Genomic DNA, 16,669 nt, shown 5'->3' with positions numbered 1-16,669 from the left:
AATCAGTAAATGATTACATTCTTATGAGACCATCATAAAGTAGAAATATTTGTGGTTGGGTTTAGCTACACTCTTAAATATAACACAGCCATCACCGAACCCATTTACTAGCTTCTGTTCATCTGCCATGGTGATGAAAAACTTAATGAAAGGTGCAACACTTCGTCTACTACTCACTTGGCACCTCTTTGTGCGAAACAACTTTTCAAATTGGAGTGTCAGCATTTAACTTTAAAAAACATTTTGGAAAAACCATTATTTGTATGCATATCCCAAAACAGTCCACAAGGGTTCTTGCTCTATATATCTAGATACCTTTCACAACCACACTTGAAAACAATGAGGGCATAATCTACCTTTCAATCTTTTCCAGTGCTGGTATTTGCTCCACTTTCCATGGCTACCTACTTAGAATTATGGCCTGGACTAGGTAAAGTGAACAAAGCAATGACGTTGTGTCACAAAGAATGTGACTATTTAATTGGAACACAATGCTGAGCTGTGATGCATTAGATTGCCTAGTCTAGTATAGTTAATAGGTCTATGCTAGACGGTTTCAGATTTTAATTTAATCGATAAAAGATTTATTTTTTACCTTTTCTTCTAAATGACAGACGATGAAGCTCTCCGATCGTAGGTTAATAATCTAATTCATGTGACCATAACAAGAGGATAAATCCGAGAAATAAGTATATGCATAAATCGTATTAGAGTTACTTTACTGATTAGTAATTTAGATATTGACCTGAAGTTTTTACGATACATGTATATGGAAAAATGTATGATATGAGTCTTTTTTCGACTGCAAAATGTGTCCCATCTTCCTTTATTTTGTAGCGTTGTTGTCAACCTTGAAGTTAAATAAAAACATGTTTTATATGTCCTTTCACAAATACAAATGAACTAAGCAAACATGATCTTTTAGGGGTCTCTCCTCAAACTAACTGATGATGTAATTGTACACTACTTGGCTCCAGTACCGAACAAGGTTTTTTGCAATAGGCAGCATAGACGTGAGAGCCGGTGTCATGCAAAGCTTTGAGCATATTGTGGTGTAGTTGAACTCTCAGACCAAAAAGGCGCCATACAAGCTGTCGCCTTAGTCGTCACAATTCTCTTGTGCAAAAATATAATGCCATTGTACCCGATTGATAGATTGAGTCCATGATTCATAAATCATCAACGCGAGTGAGTATGAAAAAAAAATGAGCATAGCTTTTAGTAACAAAACTTGTAGTACATCGCTCTCTTTTGAGGCCCTCTGTTATTTCTCGCCTGTGTCAGTAAGTCACTAAGCTTCAGCAAGTTACAATAGTCATGTCTTAGTATATTATATAAGTTTGGCAAACGGTTATGATCAAACAAGCTCATTATAAAGCTTTGACCAAAACATGACTATTTGTTTACATTAACCTGTGTACATCTATTGGAGACGACATTACATGTGTTTTGGATATTCCCCTATATTATTTGACAAATAACATGGAAATATTAAAACAATGGACATTTATATTTTTATATGAACTTCAGAGGAAGTCTGCTTATTAGAAGAATGTGAAAAACTATATTTGAAATACATAGTTAACAAATGAGAGCAAATCAGACATTCTCCACTAATGAAGTCGAGAGATTGTTGGCGTTAACTCATGATAAGCAAACAAACTTGTGATATTTTAGTTACTAGAATTGAATCAGGATGTGATGTTTTCTGTATGCTAAGAAATCCATTCATCATAATAATATGCATAAACTAGAATAAAACAAAAAATCACAATGGTCAACTGTAATCGCTGTACATATAATTTTTCGTACACATTAGCCACAGTAAAGCGCTACTGAAATACCTGCCGGCAAAGAATTAAAATCCATTTAGACGCTCTGCTTGCTGTATTTAATCTATGTGTGTTGTAAAAAGTAAAAAAGTGAAACGCTAAACAAGTTTGCAACTTTATGCTTGAATACCAAGAATAGCATTTTATTTTAGCTATGACTGTCACTATGAAATATTCTTAAAGGAGGTACTTCGCACAAGTCAATCCTTTACCTATTTAAAGATGTGGTTGCGTCAAATTTAAGTTGATCTTAAAAGAAAGCATTTTTTTCTTTATCAGTTGATATGTTGTTTGTTGTGTTACGCGATCGCATTGCCAAGATATTTGAAGATTAAAACCAAAAAAATCTGCTCGCCGTAAAAACGCTCAGGCCACAAAAACGTGCCCAGACTTGTCCAAAATGATGTCACGCGTTAGGCAACCTGTCTCTATCTCTCGTATTCACATCGGCTATTTGCGATAAAAGTCTAGTCTTACGCGGCTCTATTGGCATATATCTTATTTTGTATTTGCTCATGTTGGCTAGAATAAAATTTTAAATCCTGCTACAGATGCATTATTATGAATGTTTCAAAGGCCTTAAATAACGAAAATTGAAAATTTGTTCTACTCACTTTCTCCAAATTTTGTGTAAACATTTGGGTACCGACTACCAATTCTACCGGTCTACGGTAATTCTGTCAAGTCAACTATGCAGAACGCGGTCTTTGTATCAGCACAGTTCTGCAGCTACCCATACTAACGATATACAGCCTCCCATAAGCCCCGCCCACATTATGTCTGTCGCCTATCCTTGGGGCGGGGCTGTATATCATTGCCTACACCGTCTACGTACTAGTTTCTTACTAGTAGTATCCTTACCGAATACTACCGAAGTGAAATAAGCAAGCCACGTCTTTGAAAAAAATATATAGACAGGGATAGAGTTTTAAAGATGAGAAGTCTGCTGCAAACTGGATTTGAACTCACATTCTCCAGTTTTGCGGACATCCATATACCATATCCGATTCACTACAATATTTTGCAAATCATGTTTTGCATTATCTTCAACAATATTATTTTATTATATAATTTTTACAAGCAAAAATATTTTCATCTCGGCATAAAGCTTTTATTAAAAATATTCATCAAGTCGTGGCCACTCACATAGTATTAGCTGATACAATAAGACAAATTCATCTACTGCAACAAACTCAAACAAAACATCATGGCTTATGCAGCACGCATTCAAGTCTCTCTTTCCCCTTTATGGCAGTTTTCACATTGACAAAGCTTCTTCGGCTGGGGGGAGGACATAAACATTCTGTAATCAGTAAAACAAATGCAATAAATATATGTCATTCATAGATATGTCATTCTAAAGCGTATCTATTGACAGCTTCCAAATTGGGAGTTAAATAGATTGCGAGTGTAATTTTAAAAACGAATAAACATTTAATAAAGGCACAAGTACGCCAAGCCAACGATTCGAAGCTTTGGTTCTGGAAATTAAAGATTTGCAATGATCAATCGATTTTACCCACTTCCTACGAGTGAAAATAATTTGTAATCATGACTCTAATTTACCAAAGAAAATTCAAAAAAAATATAGCTAGGTAAAACGGCAGTTAAGCTATGAAACGGTGATTGGAGATAGCAAAGAATTATCATTTTATTAACTAGTATATGTATTTATGACTATAAAAATATTACATTTACTTAAGTATAGAAGACTCTTAGTTAATTTACCTCCATTCTGTCTTCCTCTGCAGCAAAACGCTGCTGACGCCTGTCAGCTTTGACCATAGGCTGTCTACTCCAATCTTTTACTAAAAGTTGCTCAGATAACTCTGAGTCGCAGTCGCTCGAACTTGAAGCCATTTTAAAACTATGTATAACTTAGTAATTGTTGAAACGCGTTGAATCAGTAACAATGAGAATTCTTTAACGAATGAGAATGAATTCTCTAATGATGAGAATCTTCGAGATCACAGACAACGCGTTTTACGAGTGATAACATTTATTACGGCCTATATAAAAATTTTGCGCTCATGATTGGCTAATGAAGCGACCTCATATTTATCGCTCGTGGTTTCGTTTCAGATATCTTGCTTGTGACGTCACGAAAGAGACACCCGCTGGAACGTGAGCCTTTTAAAAGAGGGCCTCATTCAAACGCCATATATCTCTGGACAGGGTTGGTCTACAAAGACAAAAATGGCATCAAGTTGTAGCTGATGTTTTAGCCTTTTATGGGTCTTAATTTCATCAAATTGAATTTTTTGACGCAACCACATCTTTAACTGTACCATTTTACAAATGTATTATGAGATACTTCGAGGTTTAATATTTTCTGCAAAGGATTATGGGACATTTTTTGATAAAGAATTATGTGTTTAAGTATAAAATCGTATTCCATTTTTATTTTGCGGCACCTAAAAAAGACCTTTTTGCAGGAGTTTTGTACTCAAATTTCTACATATAGCTGAAATCCTAATCTAGATTTAACAAAAAGTCGTACTGAATTTATGTCTGATCAGAATGTGAACAGTTGCGAATGGCGAGGACAAATATAGACGCACAGTCTTTACAACCAGTACATTTATAATCAGCTGTATTCTTCATACTATGTTTCATTCTTCCTCAATTATAAGTTTTATAAATTTTTGTCTTTGAACACCCACTAAGTAAGTTTTTCACTTCACCAACTTAATGAATGTATAGTGCTATTAGCTCCAATTGAGCAATATTATCAAGTTGAGGACACCATAGATGCTTGGGAATGATATTTCAGCTAAATTTATTTGGTGATACTGAATTCCTCACCGTACTAACATCTAAAATTAAATGGAGCTGACATCATTTGTACATGTATTCACTTTACTTCTAAAGTTGCAACAAAAAGTTATGGTTGTGTTAAATTAATTCCTCAAACATAAAATATTTATGTTTCTATTTAAGGTTTTATAAAAGTTTATCTAAAATAATTATTAACATCGGTTTTTGTAAATTTATAGAAAACCAATCTGAAATGTAATTTTATTGAATCTGATAAGATTAAATACTACAGTGAAGATTTTGAAACGATTCTTTTGCTGTATATTTTACCAGCAGATGGATTCATCAGGTTTATCTGGTAACGGTTTTATATATTTCCTAAATATATTTAAATACTACATTGTGTGACAGTTTAGCGCCTTATTCTTCCATGTAAGGTGGTGTTAGAAAGAGTGGCAATTGCTGAGAAGCAGTATAGATAAAACCAGTCATAGGTTACAAGGCAACTCCAAAGACTGGAAGTTGCCAGCCTGCAGGCTTTGCAAGTTGTATGTGATCATTTTACTAAAGACTGTTTATCTAGGAATAACCAATAACAATTGCATAAATTTTTATGTCATGTTCAATGTTCTGTGTATTTTAACTTCAATTATTATAATTGGAACAATGTTTTGTTCAAATGTTCATATGCTCAATTTGAACTAAATTTGAACTTCAATGATTATAATTGAATTTTTGTGACTTGCAAAAATGAGTCAAGTCCCCAAAGGCTGGGATTTATTACACGTACTTCGAACTAACTCCAATGTACAGTGATTTTGCACGTACTTCAAACTAACTCCAATGTACAGTGATTTTACACATACTTCAAACTAACTCCGATGTACAGTGATTTTTCTAATTAGAAGCTAGTCGCTTTTAACATATTGTGACGCAGTTGTTACTGCTCCACCAATTTGTCTGATTTTTAACAAGATTGATTTGGACAAATGTCTTTGTCTCATTGCCGTAGAATAGCAACAAATATTTGTGATATGTCATAGAATCAATCTCAGTTTGCTCACTAATTTCAGGCTACATAACAACAAATCCCCATGCTAAAAAGGAAAGTAATATCGTGAAGTTGGTAATAATCTATTTATAATGACAGCTGCTGAAGATTTAACCAGGTAAGAACTTGTTGAAATTAATAAGAAGCGGATTTGTTGCAAATAGACGACAACTAACATGTAATATTGAGAGTATGCTTTTGTTGTTTTTAGACGCGCTTACAATGAGTTGATGGTAGAGACGAAAAGAGCATCTGAAATAGCTGATAAAGTGGGTGTTGGGGGATGGTGAGTGCTTTTTGGCTTCTTAAATTTCATGATAACTAAGAATAACTGAAATTTTTTGTACATTGTTACTAATTTACCAATCTTTTGGCAGGAAAAAACGAGAACTGAAGCCTAATAAAAGATTTCTTCAAACTACATTAATAAGTTCGCTAAAATCAAATAAACGTACCAAAGGACCAACTAGTATCAATTCACAGATTAAAGACACTAAGCGAAAAAAATATGATAAAGATACAGAGCGAACGCCATCTCAAGTAAAACCATCTCACAAACACACGCTACACCAAAGGAAGGAGCAGTCCTCGTCACACTCCAAGACAAAGTAACTAGCCACCATATAACTAAACACACAGTCTTGATGTCTCTAATCTGAGAGTATTGGTCATAGCGTACTGATTTCTCCTGGTTTGCGTAGAGCAAATGCCATGCGCTTGCCTATTTGAAACAGGTGAAAATTATTTATGAAATCAAGAATAACTTAGCCCGTTGTAATGAAATGTTATATTGACAATAATTGCAATGTTGGTGGACTAAAACCTGAATATATGCAGTTTCAGCCATCAATATCACGGGAAACGTATCCTTGCATATATGTTTAACTATCTTACACAATTTTGCATGAACGGGCACATGTTTAATGTCCGCTTTACATTTGTCCTGACTATGTGTGCATATGCGCTATAAAACATTGAAATTACATGTATATAATGAATATCAGTAGTATGAATACAATTTAATCCATGCAGCCACAGCATGATTTAATCCTTTAATAATAGTCTGTGCCAACTTCATCTTCTGCGTATGGCCGTTCTACTACTTCCTCTAGAACTAGTCCTCCTTCCAGCACAGCTTCTTTGAATTTATCTATCTACAAATAATAATAGCTGTTTGCGTATGATCAAAGTAATACAAGAGATCTATCGGCGTAATACAATACAATCGCCATGCACACGTGTATAGCTCCATTTCTTCATTTTTCTCATATCATCGATTTCATGAAATTATGATCTCCGCATAAGATCTCCATCCCAATACTCAGTGCCTACGACAGTTCTTCAATATGCCAAATTAACTAGCAGACTTGCACTTGTAGGATTGCATGTGTTTGTTTGCCATGAAAGCTGAGCGCACTTGACAATTTTTAACAAAATTGCTAGTAAAAAGACTAAAGCCTGTACGAAACTGTCCTCAATGGATCAACATAATAGTAGTGTGCATCCAAAACTAAGTCATTATGGTTTTTTACGATGGATCAGATTAGCTTAAGTTATACTATGAACCTTTATCATAATATTTATTACGATTACTATTATTTTTACGATGGTTCAATATAGGTTATACAATGGCAACGGTTTAGACCTATTGCTTACATGATACAATATCCCATTTGAGCGAACAAACCCAAACTAATTGAACACAACTAAAATATATATTTTTTAATTAACTTACCGACTCGCCTCGGGCATCTGTATCAAATATCATGCTGTCGATTCCAATCTGGTGGCATCTGTGAGCTATGACACGACCTATGTTGAAACAGGCGTTCAAGTCAGTCATGCTGTAAAATCCACACGGCTAACATTAGCAGGGCAGAGAAATGTGCCGAAGATTGAAAAAGAATCTTGCAGAATATTCCGAAATTAAACACTGACAAAACAGCTTTTTTACCAATCCTATGCAGAGCATTACATACATGGATTACATATTAATTGGTAAAACATTGAGAAACATACAATTCTTTGCGCTAATACAAATATAGTCTTTGTTTACGTAGGCACACCTACGCGTAAATATGCACAAGTCCTCTTACATTTAAGTAATCATCTATTAATTATATCTATGTAAATTCACAACAAAAATCGAACAGTAGCAAATTAACGCTACATTGTTTAAGTATACATGTAGTTTTAGTTAAGACCAGATTTACATTTCATAATGAAACCTGCAATAACTACATTGGGACGGTAAGTTTGAACTATATTGAGATAGTAAGTTTGAACTATATTGAGATGGTAAGTTTGAACTATATTGAGATGGTAAGTTTGAACTATATTGAGATGGTAAGTTTGAACTATATTGAGATAGTAAGTTTGAACTATATTGAGATGGTAAGTTTGAACTATATTGAGATGGTAAGTTTGAACTATATTGAGATAGTAAGTTTGAACTATATTGAGATAGTAAGTTTGAACTACATTGAGATGGTAAGTTTGAACTATATTGAGATGGTAAGTTTGAACTATATTGAGATAGTAAGTTTGAACTATATTGAGATGGTAAGTTTGAACTATATTGAGATGGTAAGTTTGAACTATATTGAGACGGTAAGTTTGAACTATATTGAGATGGTAAGTTTGAACTATATTGAGATGGTAAGTTTGAACTATATTGAGATGGTAAGTTTGAACTATATTGAGATGGTAAGTTTGAACTATATTGAGATGGTAAGTTTGAACTATATTGAGATGGTAAGTTTGAACTATATTGAGATGGTAAGTTTGAACTATATTGAGATGGTAAGTTTGAACTATATTGAGATGGTAAGTTTGAACTATATTGAGATGGTAAGTTTGAACTATATTGAGATGGTAAGTTTGAACTATATTGAGATGGTAAGTTTGAACTATATTGAGATGGTAAGTTTGAACTATATTGAGATAGTAAGTTTGAACTATATTGAGATAGTAAGTTTGAACTATATTGAGATGGTAAGTTTGAACTATATTGAGATGGTAAGTTTGAACTATATTGAGATGGTAAGTTTGAACTATATTGAGATGGTAAGTTTGAACTATATTGAGATAGTAAGTTTGAACTATATCGAGATGGTAAGTTTGAACTATATTGAGATGGTAAGTTTGAACTATATTGAGATGGTAAGTTTGAACTATATTGAGATGGTAAGTTTGAACTATATTGAGATGGTAAGTTTGAACTATATTGAGATAGTAAGTTTGAACTATATTGAGATGGTAAGTTTGAACTATATTGAGATGGTAAGTTTGAACTATATTGAGATGGTAAGTTTGAACTATATTGAGATGGTAAGTTTGAACTACATTGAGATGGTAAGTTTGAACTATATTGAGATGGTAAGTTTGAACTATATTGAGATGGTAAGTTTGAACTATATTGAGATAGTAAGTTTGAACTATATTGAGATAGTAAGTTTGAACTATATTGAGATGGTAAGTTTGAACTATATTGAGATGGTAAGTTTGAACTATATTGAGATGGTAAGTTTGAACTATATTGAGATGGTAAGTTTGAACTATATTGAGATGGTAAGTTTGAACTATATTGAGATGGTAAGTTTGAACTATATTGAGATGGTAAGTTTGAACTATATTGAGATGGTAAGTTTGAACTATATTGAGATAGTAAGTTTGAACTATATTGAGATGGTAAGTTTGAACTATATTGAGATGGTAAGTTTGAACTACATGGAGATGGTAAGTTTGAACTATATTGAGATGGTAAGTTTGAACTATATTGAGATGGTAAGTTTGAACTACATGGAGATGGTAAGTTTGAACTATATTGAGATGGTAAGTTTGAACTATATTGAGATGGTAAGTTTGAACTACATTGAGATGGTAAGCTTGAACTATATTGAGATGGTAAGTTTGAACTATATTGAGATGGTAAGTTTGAACTATATTGAGATGGTAAGTTTGAACTACATTGAGATGGTAAGTTTTAACTATATTGAGATGGTAAGTTTGAACTATATTGAGATGGTAAGTTTGAACTATATTGAGATAGTAGGTTTGAACTATACTGAGATGGTAAGTTTGAACTATATTGAGATAGTAAGTTTGAACTACATTGAGATGGTAAGTTTGAACTACATGGAGATGGTAAGTTTGAACTATATTGAGACAGTAAGTTTGAACTATATTGAGACAGTAAGTTTGAACTATATTGAGATGGTAAGCTTGAAATACATTGAGATGGTAAGCTCGTAAAATTGAAATTGTAAAACTGCCGTGTAACAAAAAGCTGACCTTATCTAGGGGAGTTAATCTAGAAATGCTCTTTCCAACACCATCATGCAAGAGATTGGCCAGCTGAAACGCTACACGAAGCTTTTTCCACCAAGTTAGTCAATATTTTGCTTCAAAGCAAGAGACAATAAAAGCCGCCAACCTCTTAAGATGCTGAGCTAGAGAGGGTTCTCTAGTACTTGCGGTTACCACGGTATGCCCTGAGGTATGAATTAGAGTTGCTGTCGTATGCTTTCGCTCCCTTTCAATGCTCAATCTAAAAGTGTTCCAAATCCGATGCACCCTTTACAACTATATGGAAGGTAGGAACCTCATAGTAATAACGCTAACAAAATATTAAAGATCAGTTGGTCCTCTTGAAAAAGTATATAAAACCCATAGCATACCTGTGATAAAACAGTATGTAAAACTCACAGAACATCTGTGATAAAACAGTATATGAACCCATGACATATCTGTGATAAAACAGTATATAAACCCATTACATAGCTGTGATGAAACCATAAATTTATAAAGCTAGATTGACCAATAGGGAAAAAGCCTGTAAGACTTAAATAGCATGACATTACATCATTGTATTGTACCTAATGCTTGACTGCACTGTTGTTTACAATGGAGCTAATGAGGAGAAGGTGACAAAAATCACATTTATTTTCACATAACAGCCTGAACTCGGATACGTAATCCAGTGAACCAAAGCGATTCTGTGATAATATCTGATAACTACCATAGATTAAAACTATAAAAGTTATGAAATGTAGCACACAAATCATGAGCCGTCAGGGCTTTATTTGCCACCCCTTCTCCTATCCTCCTTCTTTCTTTTCCCCTTCCCCTAAGAAGAAGGGGGAAGGGAAAAGAGAGAAGGGGGAAAGGAGAGGGGGGCAAATAGCTCACCCACCTGAAGAGCCAGACCCTGGCTAGGTAAAAGATTAATATCATGCTGAACTAAACATGACTAAGTATGATGAGCCTGTGAAGTTTTGATCTGATCAGGGAAATGGAATCAATGGCTTTCTTAGCTAGAGCTGGAATGAGACCAAGGAATGTAAGGTCGGGCCAGACTCAGGGTCAGCAATGAGGGTCAAGATCGAGTCAGACCTGGTCAGCATGTGTGATTTTTTTATTCATTTAAGGTTAAGAGATAGTTCTATTATAGCCTAATGTTGTGACATCAATAACCTAAGATAAAAGAACCCATTATCACACTAATAATTATATTTTGTGGCTTGGTTTATAGATGCAATTTACAATTTATGGCTAGACATTGGTGGATCAATGCTATTCAATGGGTGATAGATTAATGGCATGATTTGGTTAGTGGTTTTATTACAGATTTTATTTTCAACTGCTATTACAATGTATAGCAACCTATGTATAATCAACAAGAAGAGATTAGTTAAGAAATACTTTGCAAATATAGATGTGGATAACCCAGCATAGTGGAAAGCAAAAATCCATCACTTACTAAAACTTCTGGTATTAGTGAAAGAAACTAAAAATAAAATAAATTTGCTGGATTGAAGGTTCTTAGACACGCTTTTAAGTTCCTCAGCATGCCTTCGTTGTAAATGCCTCAATGGTATTGAGGTGGACCCTTCTTTGTAGCTTAACTTGCTTTCACATATTGTACAAATAACTTGGTATTTCCCTTTCTTGACCGGCTTCTTCATGAACTCCCAGACCACCGACATGTTGATTATTTCTGGTTGAAAAACATTATGAAACCTATAGGCCAAAGACTATTGTCGCAGACGTAAAAATATAGTCTGAACTCACCTTGTTTTATTTCGCCTGGTCCTTTCGCACTAGGACTATATGAAACTCTATTTCAATCGCACTTAAAAAGCGATATACGATCGCTCTCATCTAGCCATAAACCTACCCGTGTCTTTGTATAAGGAGACACGAGGGTCGGGTGGCCCGACCAAGGCACCTCAGACCCGGTGGGTCAAGACCAAACGAGCTACCCATGCCAGCTCTATGCGTAGCTTCATAATGTACCCTAATCGAAATATATCTCTTTGCTATCTCACGGGCTAGGCTACTAGCATGAAGATTACTCTTAAATTAGCATGATGTTGAACCTCAGCAACCTCTCCATGGTGGCAATTAGTGCTAGCCTGGGTAAGTTTGTCACCAATCCAGCACTACTAAGCAACACTCACAACGCTTTCTCACTGTGGTTGCAAACCTCAATCACCACAGGCGAAGACAAAGTCAAGCCACCACGATTCTTAACACTGTGATTAGGAAATTCGTTGGTCGACATCATAGTTGGTAACATCCACGATGCTAGTGATACAATCATTACACTTCAGCTTTAGTGACCGAGATACATAGCCAGTTGTAAAATAATCATTCTGTCTCATTTTTGACTTAAGACATACTTGCATACTCATCATATTTAATCATGTTTAGTTCAGCATGATATTAGACTATCCACCTAGCCAGGGTCTGGCTTTTCGGGTGGGTGGGCTATTTACCCCTCCTCTCCTTTCCCTCTTCTCTCCTTTCCCCTTCTCTCTTCCCACTTCTTCTTGGGAGAAGAGGGAAGGCGAAAAAAGAGAAGGGGATAGGAGAGGGGTTGGCAAATAAAGCCCTGATGGCTCATGATTAGTTTGCAACATTTCACAACTTTTATAGTTTTAATCTACATGTATGGTGGTTATCAGATATTATCACAGAATTGCTTTGGCTTACTGGATTATGTATCCAAAAAAGTTTTTAGGTGAAAATAAATGTGATTTTGTCACCTTCTCCTCATTAGCTCCATTGTAAACAACAGCGCAGCCAAGCATTAGGTAGAATACAATGACGTAACGTCATGCTATTTAAGCCTGACAAGGCAACCAATGGGAATAGCTATTATTGGCCAATCTAGGTTTATATATCTATGGATAAAACGGTATATAAACCCATGACATATCTGTGATAAAACAGTATATAAACCCATGACATAGCTGTGATATATAGGTATATAAACCCATGACATATCTGTAATAAAACAGCATATGGGTCTTGATCTCAGAAACCACGGTTAAGCCGGTTGCGTGAGGTTTGGAGTTGTCTATACTAACAGAAGGAGAAAAGTCTCACAGTAATTTTGCAAAAAGAATTTTGACTCTAGCTTAATCACAGCAGATTTTATGGTCAATATACTGAATGCATGTTCACCATTAGTGCTAAAACATAGTTTCGAGAAAACTGGTGTTAAAGTTTGAGAAACGGAAACCGATGAACAATTTTTTTACATTTCAAAACGGCATAGCAACCGATATGAGGGAATTGTGATATTTATCTAGATTTCTGTATTTACATACAAAAAACTATGCAAAGTTCAAATATTTAACTAGATTTCATCTGGCTGTCATAAAATAGCTGTACATCTATCACAAAATGTGTTACTTAATGCTAATTTTGCAGATATTAGAAACAGCATGGCAGTCTTATTGATTTTGAGCACAGCCATAGTATCACCCGCAGAATATTTAGAAAAGTAATAGCAGTAACATATTGCACACCATCGAAAACTATAAACTTTGATCTTATAAAATCAAAAAATTCATCATATAATTGAATTTTATAATCATCTTATAAAATCGAATAACTAATCTTATAATTAAATCTCATAATAATCTTATAAAAATCTTAAAAACAACAGTAATAGTATCATATCACAGACTATCAAAAACTATAAACTTCGATCTCGTGAAATCCAATAATTTATTTTATAACTATAATCTTATAATTGAATCTTATAATAATCTTATAAAATCGAATAATTATTCTTATAATTAAATCTTATAATAATACTCTTAAAAGAATCTTTAGAAAAATATTATCATCACACCCTTTACTGTCAATGCTTTTTAAATCAGTTGGAATACCAACATACTCATTAAAAGTGTCCAAAATGTGCGAGTTATCTTTAAAATCGGCAAAACAGAATCGGTTACTTGTACCAGATGCCATTTTTCAGTACTTCCTGTTTTGCATAGCCACGGTTTAAACGGGGTTTTTCCGAGGGTTAGAGATTTCTATTGGCTAAACTGACTTCAAATTCAGAAATATCACTCTTTGATTATTCCGGATGCACGTGTTGCAAAAATCGTTATTAATATTATAAATTCAGTTAGTGCAGCCTCGAAGTCGGATAACTGGACTTCGTGATTTCCGACTTAAACCATGGTTTCTGAGATCGCGACCCATATAAACCCATGACATACCTGTGATAAAACAGCATATAAACCCATGACATACCGGTGATAAAAGTCTTTGCGCGGAGCTTGAAACTGCCATCCCCTTCTTTTGTAAGCAATTCCAATCATTTCGAGATTCCTTAAAAATTAATTTTACACATTTGTCAGAAAAAAGCCGAGTAATTCTAAGGTCTCTAGTAGCCTACCCGAGCAACCTAGCAGCAATTATCACAATAATATGTAAATACCCAATGTAAAACCTCTACCTTTAAAACTGTGGACCACCAAAAGTTAAAAGTTAATAAAATTACTTGTTGAAAGGGCAGTGGATATGTAAAAGACATTGGTAACCGTATATGAAAGTTTTAAAAGCATCTGTGCATCTTATACTCTTTACTCTCCCAAAAAAATGTTACATTGAGGGAATACACGATCTGTGGGTCAATCAATCATTACCATAAATTACAGTTATCACCTGGGATTTCTGTTGACGAACTCATTGGAAATCCCATATTTCATGATGTCATCTTTGGCTGATACAGGAAGAGGTCGGCAGAACCTAGCGCAGCAACTGATCGATCGGACTTGCATGTCTGATTTTTCCTCAATTTTGGTTCTTCCAAAAAATGGAAGACTCCGCAAAGGCCTTTATCTAAAAATTAAGATTGATAATAAAATTATCTAAAATTGCTAAATTTTAAGTCTAGGAAAAAGCACGTACGTTTGTGCATCATATAAGCAATCCAACACAATAAATGATTCATGTCTACGAGTAGTGCCACTTTTATGAATTCAAAAGCCTATCAACCTTTCACTAATAACGCTCAAGTAAAACATCCTTCTAACACCATCTTAGCACCATCTTATTGTGCAAAGTCTTTTACCTATAATTGCTAAGTTTTAGGCCATTTGAAGCAATAGCCTGGTTGTAACACGCTAAAATGTATGTGCCTGTTTCGTTACAACTTAAAAACATATACATCCACAACCAGTTATTTGATGATGTCATATAATCTCACACCAGCTACAGCATACAGCTACAGCAGGGGCTCCTTATATTTTGATTGATTGTGTAAAAACTAATAGCTGAATTCTCTTTTTATGCTATTGACTGAAGCTAAAACATCGCAGAGGCAGACACTATAAGTTGCATTTCCTTATAAAACTTTTAATAATATAACTTATGTGTCTGTGTCGCCAGGTCATAGTCTGCTGTTGTTAACTTATCTCTGCTTTGTCAGTAAAAACAAAGGTTACTTTCAAAATATATTATCATTGGTTGAAGAACTTGGAAACTAGCAATTAATAAGCGATAAGATATGCGATTAGGCAAAAATCATCAAATGGCTGGTTTAGAACAAGAACCTTTTCCAGTTGTGGCCTAAATTAATGCTATAATGTGCGCAATATTTGAGGATCATAATAAAAGACTCAGCTGTATAACGAGGTGTTAACAAATTGTTATACACAAATTCTCACAGAACTAATGAACTTTTTGAGGCCCAAATAATGATTGAAAACAAACACGTCTGTTCTCTGAATATGAGACCAAGTCTGGATCATAATATGAGACCAAGTCTGGATCATAATATGAGACCTGAAGTCTGGATTATAATATGAGACCAAGTCTGGATCATAATATGAGACCAAGTCTGGATCATAATATGAGACCTGAAATCTGGATCATAATATGAGACCAGGTCTGGATCATAATATGAGACAAAGTCTGGATCATAATATGGGACCTGAAGTCTGGATCATAATATGAGACCTGAAGTCTGGATCATAATATGAGACCAAGTCTGGATCATAATATGAGACCTGAAGTCTGGATCATAATATGAGACCAAGTCTGGATCATAATATGAGACCTGAAGTCTGGATCATAATATGAGACCAAGTCTGGATCATAATATGAGACCTGAAGTCTGGATCATAATACGAGACCAAGTCTGGATCATAATACGAGATCCAGTCTGGATCATAATACGAGACCAAGTCTGGATCATAATATGAGACCTGAAGTCTGGATCAAAATATGAGACCAAATCTGGATCATAATATGAGACCAAGTCTGGATCATAATACGAGACCAAGTCTGGATCATAATATGAGACCAAGTCTGGATCATAATATGAGGCCTGAAGTCTGGATCATAATATGAGACCAGAGTCTGGATCATAATATGAGACCAAGTCTAGATCATAATATGAGACCAGGTCTGGATCATAATATGAGACCAAGTCTGGATCATAATATGAGACCAGGTCAGGATCATAATATGAGACCAAGTCTGGATCATAATATGAACAGCTGTTAATAGCAAGCACAAATATTAACATGCAGTCTTTACAACCAATCACCCTGGCACAACCAATCACCCTGGCACTACCAATAACCCTGGCACTATCAGTGACCCTGGCACAATCAATAACCCTGGCACTATCAATGACCCTGGCACTACCAATAACCCTGGCACTATCAATGACCCTGGCACTATCAATAACCCTGGCACTACCAATGACCTGACTCAC

At 34.7% G+C, this 16,669-nt stretch overlaps 2 protein-coding genes across 2 annotated transcripts in view; one reads left to right on the top strand and one right to left on the bottom strand.

Annotated features, from left to right (window-relative positions):
- LOC137389790 (24-hydroxycholesterol 7-alpha-hydroxylase-like) overlaps window positions 1-16,669 on the top strand; it is a 63,796-nt gene that overhangs the window by 2,735 nt on the left and 44,392 nt on the right. The gene's annotated exons all lie outside the window — the stretch shown is intronic.
- On the bottom strand, window positions 6,608-14,796 carry LOC137389792 (large ribosomal subunit protein uL18m-like). The gene is made up of 5 exons (XM_068075892.1): window positions 14,611-14,796; window positions 14,197-14,274; window positions 10,076-10,189; window positions 7,376-7,484; window positions 6,608-6,794 (listed from the first exon to the last, which is right to left on the bottom strand). Exons 1-5 carry the CDS (start codon window positions 14,724-14,726, stop codon window positions 6,693-6,695), a joined length of 519 nt encoding a protein of 172 aa, XP_067931993.1. The 5' UTR covers window positions 14,727-14,796; the 3' UTR covers window positions 6,608-6,692.

Source organism: Watersipora subatra, chromosome 3 (genome assembly GCF_963576615.1).
Source record: "Watersipora subatra chromosome 3, tzWatSuba1.1, whole genome shotgun sequence".
Lineage (NCBI taxonomy): Eukaryota > Metazoa > Bryozoa > Gymnolaemata > Cheilostomatida > Watersiporidae > Watersipora > Watersipora subatra.
This window is presented reverse-complemented; position numbering and strand designations above follow the sequence as displayed.